The 9,326-nt window shown below is 40.5% G+C and overlaps 1 protein-coding gene across 1 annotated transcript in view; it reads left to right on the top strand.

Moving 5' to 3' along the window:
• ATP23 (ATP23 metallopeptidase and ATP synthase assembly factor homolog) overlaps positions 1–3,136 on the top strand; it is a 14,045-nt gene extending 10,909 nt beyond the window's left edge. Inside the window, exons 5-6 of the mRNA XM_009286200.2 lie at positions 504–587; positions 1,572–3,136. Of these exons, the coding sequence (XP_009284475.1) occupies positions 504–587; positions 1,572–1,775 (288 nt within the window). The 3' untranslated portion in view covers positions 1,776–3,136. The remainder of the gene's footprint in view (positions 1–503; positions 588–1,571) is intronic.
• Positions 3,137–9,326: the final 6,190 nt, after the last annotated feature.

Here is a 9,326-nt window from a genome sequence, read left to right as displayed (position 1 = left end):
CTTTGGCCAGTTTGGCTGTGCCCCCTCCCAGCTTCTTGTGCACCTCCAGCCTTCTCAGTCGGTAGAGCATGGAAAACTAAAAAGTCCTTGGCTAGTGTAAGCATTACCTAGCAACAACTAAAACATGGGTGCGTTATCAGCTTTGTTCTCATCCTAAATCCAAAACACAGCACTGTACCAGCTACTAGGAAGGAAATTAACTCTATGCCAGCCTAAACCAAGACACACGCAAAATCTCTCTTCTGCTCATTCATTTAAGCTTTGGGAATATGTGAGACTTGATCCCTGGAGAAACCTACAGGTTCTATAGTAATACTTTGCAGTTCATTGAGGCTGAGAGGGTGGATATAAAGGGTAATATGTACTCAATAAGTAGAATTGGCCCTGGGAATGTTCTCTACCAGCAGTCACCAGAAAGATATTGAAGAAAAAAATTTGTTACAGCTTTTTTGACTTTGTATTTCCATGTGTTTCTCTGATCATGTGCCTTTTTTTCTCAATAGATTAGAGCTGCTAATCTCAGTGGAGACTGTACACTGATGAATGAAATAGCCAGGTTTAAATTTGGATTAAAAGGACACCATCAGGTAAAGACTGTAGATGTTAAAGTCTACTGATTTGTTATGAGCCATCTTCACGTACTTGATCTCAGCCTTCTACACTTTCATAGCTGAAAACAGCAGAGAAAGAAGTAGATGCCATGGACTTGCTGCTTTCTCTTAATTAACCTTTAATACCCTTTAATGATTCATGATAAATTTTTTTCCACCTTGTTATTTTTGTTGGAGTGAAATTCCTGAATACTTAGTCATATTGTAGAGCATTACCACTGACAATGGATGGTTAATAAGAGTGAAACAAAAAAAAGGGTTTGCAGGAGATGCAGTGGGAGTACCTTACCCACTATAAATGGGTAAAACTCTTAAAGTCTTTGAAAACTGGAGGAAGGAGAATGACAAGGGTTCTAGATAACCATGTGTGTTAAGTCTTAGAGGAATTAATTTTTGAATAGTAATGAAGACTATGGGTTGAGTCGCAAGTAGTTGTTCACGTTAGAGTGGCAGTTAGCTTGTAGCTGGGGATGTTTACATCTTTTTTTATCTTTTAGTAGACAAACTGTGTAAGCAAAAGTTGCCATAGAGAGGTATCAAAATGAAGGCCAGTAGAGGAGTCATTCCTTTATGTTTTATAGCATTTCAATTGGAAAAGTACTAACTGGTATTTATGTCTGTTTCTTTCTGACATATTTTCTCTTGTGTCCAAGTCAAGTTGTACAAATACTTGATACCTACAACAAATGCCAGATCGTATTTTAATTCCTGTTCTAAGGAATGTCTTTTACTTATTTGATGGTTTATTTGCACATGGAAAACTAAAACACATAGTTAACACAGGATGGAACAAAAATGTACTTTAATGCAGTACTAATAAGTAATAATACAGGCATTGTTTGACTCTTCTGTGATACAAAATTATTGTGTATGTAGTAGGAGTTAATACTTGACAAAATCTGGAAAAGAATTACTTATACTAATAATGACAATTTTTTCTTTATCTAATTCCCACTTTAGACTTGTGTACGAGACAGAGCAATTCGTTCCATTCTGGCTGTTAGAAAAGTTAGCAAAGAAACGGCAGAAAAAGCTGTGGATGAAGTTTTTGATGCCTGCTTCAATGATCTGGAACCTTTTGGAAGAATTCCACACAGTAAAACAGATGCAAAACGTGCTTACAGAGACTTTCAGAACAGAGATCGCTATAATGCTAATTTGTAAAGGAAAAAAACATGAAAAAATGTTACTGTCTGATTGTTCTGTAACATCTGGAGTTACAGTCTACGCACACAGTGCTGGTGGAAAAGACAATTCTATCAAATGTATCAGTTAATTTTGTAAACTTTTCCCAGGAGCCAACTTCCATGGAAGTAAACAAAGTAAATGAACAAGGCTGAAAAATGTGTTTCCTCACCTGTTATTCCAGTAAGATAATTTAGTACACCAAATGACTTGTCAAATAATGATCTGCACATTTCAATGCACATTTAATTCTGCTCAGTCTGACTAGGACTTGGTTTCTAAAAGTTTTGTTGTTACTGAATAAATCTTTTCATAAAATCTTTACATTTCCACCATCTTTGATACACAGTCATAAACTTGATGATCTTCATCACTCCATTTTAAAAGATGGGCACCTGAACCACAGCTCTTGGGTCTAGATCTAATAACTATGGCTAAACCCAAAATTTAATAAACTGCCACATTAGTTTTTGAGCATCTCCTGAAATTCTTGGAATTCCAGCTGATCTAATGGTAACTTCACAGGTACATTAAACCCTTGGGCTTTTTAGGAATTTGACTGACAATTCTGCTTACCAGATCAAACCTACAAGCTAGACAAGCATTGGTGAGAGTGTCTACCAGGTTGAGCTTTGCTCAAAATGTTGGTGTAGCTTATGGTCTTCTTCCTATACTTGTTAGGTAGGTAAGTCCATCTGAGGAAAGCAAGAAGCTGCTAGCTTCATCCTAAGTCTGAGAGAAGCTGTCTCATACCTTATATTTGGAAATAACAGAGGATTTATTGTCATGGGTGCAAGAGAACCACGTTTTCCTCTCATTCTTGAAATTAAAGGTGTGATTCAACCACAGGTAGGGTTCACTGACGTAATGGAGATGTGGGTCCCCAGTCAAAGGTTTGTAGGCATAGCTGCTGTAACAGTTACTGGATCCAGACTCAAGTGGGAAATTTAGTTCCACAAAAGATTAAATGGTGCCCCGATTTGTTACTGTTTCATACGAAGTGCAAAACATTTTAGACAGGCTTTCAACTTCATAGGATGTCAAGGTCTGAGTAGTGGTGGTGGTGTCAGTTTTCCCATGTCAAGTGGTTCACAGCTGCAGAAGCATAGAATTGCTGAGGTTGGAAGGGACCTCTGGAGACACAACTGTTTCAACCATGCTGCACAGAGAAGCGTCAACTAAAGCATGTTCCTGAGGAGCGTGTCTAGTTGGGTTTTGAATATCTCTAAGGATGGAGACTCTACAGCCTCTTGAGATAACCTGTTCCAGCATTTGGTCGCCCTTGCAGGTTTGGGGTTTTTTTCCTCCTTGTGTGTAAATGGAGTTTCCTGTGTTTCATTTTGTGCCAATGTCCTCTTGTCCTTTCCTTTGGCACCACTGAGAAGACTGGCTCAGTATTCTCTAGAATACTAGATTGTTGTGTGTTCACATTTATTTGCATTTTATTTCTGTTGTAGTAATCCTGTATTTCAGAATTTCTCCTGGTCATTGGCAAAGTTTGTAAAGGAAAGGGCCATTCTGCCTCTTTCATCCTTTCCACCCCGAAAGATGTATAACTGGTTTCCAGTTCTTCACTGCCCTCCCCTGCAGCACTGGGCAGGCCACAGTGATAGGCGGAGTAAGGTTGAGTTAGGACGAGCTGATGGATTTGAGATCTTAAACCCTTTTAGTGCCACCTTGGTGTATTTTACTCACATGCTCGAGGTTAAATTAATCACCAAATTTGAGATCAGAAAGGAATTTTTCCTTGATTAATTTGATAGGGATTACTGGTATTTCTGTTGAGCAGCTGGACGCTATTTCGTGCTGTTCAGCCACTAGCGTATGGCTTTACGTTTGCAGCCTGCTATTACTGCTCTGAACGAAGAGTCCTGTGTGACAAGCCCAGTGCTGAGCTAACCTGTGACAGTGGCAAGGCTGGGTGAGTCTGGTCCTCGGAAAAGAGATCTGAAGCAGGCAATTATGCCTGTGCAGTATGAGCTGCCCTGCACACTGGTGTGTTAGTAGGGAATTAGGCTTCCTGAGCCTGTAGTGACCACTGGGCCAGTGGCCAGTGAGAAAGGCAGACCTGGAAGGAGCAGCCATCTCAATTGCCTGAGAATTTCATGTTAAGCGATGGTCCTTTTTGTTGCAGGGATGAAGCTTATTGGCGTGACCTCAAATGCTTTCTCCTCCCCACCTGTGGCACATTTGTTAATAATGGGAAAGCTTTTATGACTTCAGTCCTTTGTGTCCTGAATTGCTGCTCATGTTCTGGTTGTCTCTGGTGGTGGAGGACTGGGCATGGTGGTGGTCAGTGTTGCTTTCTTCTGTTCTGTGTCCCTAAATATTTTGTGACAACGAGATTGTCAGTGTATGAAGCTTATGAAGCTTTCTCAGGCAATACATAACTGCGGGATTTGGCTGCTGTGGGGCAGCAGACTCCCTGGTGAGACTTGAGCAGGAGTGAGGCACTGAACTGCTCAGGTAAGGGAAGGTCAGGACATGCACAAATTTTAAGTGCCTGCCAGACTGTAAGGCTGGAAGGGGAAGGTCCTCCCAAGTACCTCCAGAATTAGGCAGCCTCTGAGGGACTCTTTTTTTGACTGCAGCTTTGGGCTCCTGCAATCCACCTATTTATTCCACGTGCCTACATCCTTTGGATCTGACCGTCATTCTGTAATGTCCTCCTGAGAAGTATTCAGTCATGTAATAAGTCTCCAGTCCCATGGGCCTGCTCCTAAGGTGTCACTCAAGAACAAGCTGCATGAAGAAGGTGACAGCAAAGACAGCTGCTTCCCCTGTCCCCTGAGCAGAGCCAGCAGTGTGTCGCCATTTCCTGAACGGCAGTAAACACTTTGAAAAGATTCAAATGTAAGCACTGTCCTCACAAAGGACAAAGCGACACATCCAAACAGTGCCTGAGAGATCTGATCAAGCCTGAGTTGTCTGAGTTGTTCTGTTCATGTTGGATTACGGGTGGATTGCATTTATTCCCAGGTGTAACATAGTACGTACCCACAGGTACCATTGCTTTTGGGGCTAAACAATAATGCAGATCCCTCGGAAAGTCATCCTAGATGTCTTGGAGGAAGTAACGTCTTGGCAAAGATTCCCCAAACCTGCACTTTCAATAGTTCTGCAGAATTTCAACTGGAGATTTCATAATCTTATTTTCTTGGGGTAATTCCATCAGTGACTGACATAATCGCATGGCTGAATATGCGAACAGAAAAAAAATGGATATAATATACCTATGGAGAAAATTACACATTGAATTATGAGCTTCCCATCTTTGATGTAATCTAGACAGACCACCTGGGTTTTCTAAAATCCTCTGAGGATCAGAGATGCCTTGGAACAACATAATCTTGTGTGTTAATATTCCCTTAACCTTTACCGCTTTTCAAATCCCCGTTTTAGTCAGTATGATGTATGATGCTGAGTTTTTTATAATACTTCTCACACATATTCTGGCAGATAATTCCTTCCCTTCATTATACCTTATTAACCAAAGTTCTACTTTAATGAATATGTGTGTTTGTGTGGTTTGCATTTTGACCAACACATTGTTTGAATACATACAGTTGTCTGCTATCTGGGATAAGCTTTGTCAAGTCTATTTAGAAATGGAAAATATGGCAATAAAGACTAGAATATACAAGCATACATGCTGCTCCTTCTTTTCTTTAGCATTGTTGATAGATGAACACCATCAAAATCTGGAGACATCTGAAAGAGACATTCGTAATAAAGAGTACACTGAGATATATAAAGATGTAATTATTTTAAAAAAATGATCAGTATGAAATAAAATTGCATAACCAGGAAATGTCAGCTTAAGCAACAGCTACGTTCCAGTTAGTTACATCAAGTCAAATTGTAATGGCAGAATATATGCACTACAAGTCACCAGAAAGCAATCAGAAGAGTCCCATGGGCTTTTTGTTGTTTCCTGAGAAAACGAGGGACAATAATTACATGAAACTTTGCACACACTGTGTATCAGTTCAAGCAATCATTTCACTGCTTTAGGTGCAATTTTAATCTGCATCATTTTTTCTCATCAAAACAAAGGTTAAAAAAAAAAGAGTAAAAGCTCATTGCAAATATGAAAACTATGGGACTCGATTAAGCAGCAGAGGGAGCTGAAGGACCATGGAAGTGCGTGCTGCTGTGGAAAACCACCTGCAGACCGTACACAGCTGTTGCTCAGTTTGCAGTTCAGTTTTGGTTTAAATCTCTGTTTTAATCAAATTTGCATAACTTTAATGTTAAAATAAGTTAAAAATTAAACATATTTCAACTGCATTGTTCTGCTTCTGCAGAATATTTGCTTCCTTTAGAAAACCACCTCAAAACATTTATGGAAACATTTTTGCCATCTGTGCTGTTTTTGGAGTGTGACTGTTTTTGCAGAGGCACTTAGATAAATGCTGGGGTGCATGTGGCAGACCAAAACGTGAAGCTATAAAAACCCATAGTTTTGGTTTAAATCTCTGTTTTAATCAAATTTGCATAACTTTAATGTAAGTTTAAGTTAAAAATTAAACATATTTCAACTGCATTGTTCTGCAGAATATTTGCTTCCTTTAGAAAACCACCTCAAAACATTTATGGAAACATTTTTGCCATCTGTGCTGTTTTTGGAGTGTGACTGTTTTTGCAGAGGCACTTAGATAAATGCTGGGGTGCATGTGGCAGACCAAAACGTGAAGCTATAAGAACCCATCATCAGTAATCAGAATCACACAAATTACATCAATTCCTTATTCTTCATGCCTGAATTTTCTCTTATATCTGAAAGATTTTGAAGTTTTGACAAAACTGAAAAGAAGGAAAAAAAGAGCATCATTGTCCAAACAGTGAAGAGATAATTTTACAAAGGAGAGTAATTTAATAAAGAGTCTTCAGGTGTTTTCTTTTTCCTGGGGAAGAAAGACTAGCTATGACATACCTCGCTGAATAGTTCCTTGGCAGAAGTATTTTTAAAGTTTGTAGTACCTAGCTCTCAATTGCATGGATGTGTGTCACTTACCACAAGAGCCTTCATGTGTTGATTGTAGTTTTTCAAAACTGTTTTAGAGAAGAGTAACATTTATAAGTGAAAACAACAAAATAATCGGTAAGCAGAAAAATCCAACTCTGATATAATGAAAAGTTCAGAAGTTTTCAGGGCATGTGCAAGGGGTCTTACCTCTTGCTAGAACTGAAGAGTTCAATACCAAGAGTTTATTATCCACCAGAACTCCACCCAAATTCACTAACAAGCATTCCTCCTCTAGCTTGCCTGTAAGCCTGATCAAAAAGAAAACTAGAAAACAAAGATTTACATCATCTTTTTATTCAATAGGGGTTTTTTGTTGTAGCTCTTTAATGGGACATGAGAAATTCTTTCAGAGCTTGGGACAGAATGAAACCATTACTCTCACTTTCCTTGAAAAGAAGATGGAAAGAAGAAAAAGGAGAAGAAGGGCATGCACAAGGCACTCTATGTGCTGGTGGGTAAGGAACCAATATATGAAGAGAGATCTTGGTTTCAGCTCCTGCTCTACTGAATGCTAAGCAAAAAGTATTGAAGTGCTTGCTGGATTTACACCCATGCTCCCCACTCACAGGCATCAGCTGGGGAAAAGGCTGTAAACAAAGCAGGGCTGGGTGACAAGCTGGGTAGAGTGATGGCTGCAGAGGGAGCAGGAAGCCTTTGGTACCCAGTAACTTTGGTTAGTTCCCTTCCCTCCTTCCTAGTGCAAAGTGGAGCAGCCTCAGGGACACCTTTCCCTCTCCCCAAAATGCTTCACAGCTGAATGTTTTTCCTTCATGTCCGTTTTTGTCCTGCTGTTTTCTCCTTGTTTGAGGGAGTTTCCTCTCAACGAACACATTGCACTTGTCCCTCTTTCCTCCTCAACTTCCTCCCATGTGTGCGTGTGTGCAAGTAAAAGATGCCCTTTCTTCCTTTCCTTTCATTACTAGTTACCTCCTTCTCCTCCCACTGTGAATCTCCAACACACAGAAGGGAGAAGGGAAATGAAATTGTACCTGGGGAACCAATCTGCTATGTTACATGTGTGAGAATGAGGAGTATTTCATCCCAGTGTCCTCTTTCAATTTCCACCTCCTAATCCCACAGCAGTGGATTTTACTCTGATTGCTTCAATCTCGTCTGGTAGGAGCAAGCTGGGAGTTCCCAGGGGCAGACTGTGAATGAGGAGGTGAATCCCCTTCCCCCCAGTGCTATTTTTACAGAGCTTCCTTCTCACCTCTGGTCATATGCCCATGAATAAACCTAGACATGTGTATGCATCTTGACTGTGTCTCCCCCACTCCTCCCACACCCCAGCTCCTGCAACTGTCCTCCTCCGTTCCTCAGCTGCCCTCGTGCTCCCTGCATCCATACTGAACTGTTGCTAGTGCCAGCTGATGGTTCACCAGGCTTTAGACTCTTGATTTGACACTTTACTGGAATCTGTTTGGGAAACCATTTGGGAATACGTTTCTTTACCATGGGAACCATGGCAGGGAATGGGGATTAACAGTCAGACCTCATGCTGATACCGAGCTGAACTTCTGGCACAGCTGAATTTTCATTTATGGGATCCGAGAAGCATTCCTTGGTATCACAGAATATGTATTACCCTTAGGTTTCACGCCTGCTGCCTTAGATCTGGTATGAGGAGTAGGAGACTAATTACCTGTAGGACTAGGAATACAAGAAAAGAAGGTCATAGGTACACATTTCCATCTTGATGCCTTTTTCTGACTGCTGGGTAAGAGCAGACTTAAAAGGCTAGCTCTAACATAACAGCCCTCTCCTTCTGCTCTTTGGATGCCTCCAATAGAGTGAATTTGTCTGCCATCCACTAACTGAAGAGGACTGGATATTATTTCAACTCTTTCTGGTTCCCATACACTTCTACTTACTCCGTGCAAAAAAAAGATACCAAGTGTGTCCCCTTCCTTCTCTTCAGAGTACCCGTAGTCTGATAGGACATTGCCCAAGAGGTGGGAAATCTAGGTTCAAACCCCCTCAGACTTTTGCTCAGAAAGGAAGAAATGCTCCATATTTCAGATACAGGGGCTGAGGAAGCCTTCCTGGGTTCAGTCAATGAATCTTGGGTAGCTGAGTCCTTGATGCAGTTAGGTTTTTAGAAATCATACTGTTCACCGTCCTTTTTGATTACCTATCTTGGGTAGAAAATGGGCTTTTCTGAAGACATTTTCTAGAAATTCACTAAGCCCTCCCAGAGAGGCCAGGCATGTAACTTGTACACTGCATATATCACCATGAAGTAAGGCATCTACTGCATGTGCAGTGCTACAGACTTAAAGAGTGTGTCTTAACCTGGGAAAAAAAGTAAATGTCAACACTTCCTTTAACATTTCTTTTAGATTTGACTTTAGGAAGTATTATGAGTTTAGGTTGCTTTTGTCTTGCCATGTTGGCCTTTATAGATGTTTTTTGAGACACATAACTGCCACCTTTCATGATATGTGTAACATAAGCAACCTAACTCCAATCCAAATACTGTCCAATACTGACATAAAAGGCAC

Source organism: Aptenodytes forsteri, unplaced genomic scaffold (assembly GCF_000699145.1).
Source record: "Aptenodytes forsteri isolate BGI_AS27 unplaced genomic scaffold, ASM69914v1 Scaffold408, whole genome shotgun sequence".
In the NCBI taxonomy this organism is placed as follows: domain Eukaryota; kingdom Metazoa; phylum Chordata; class Aves; order Sphenisciformes; family Spheniscidae; genus Aptenodytes; species Aptenodytes forsteri.
The sequence above is the reverse complement of the archived record's forward strand: the minus strand, read 5'-3'. Positions and strand labels throughout refer to the sequence as shown.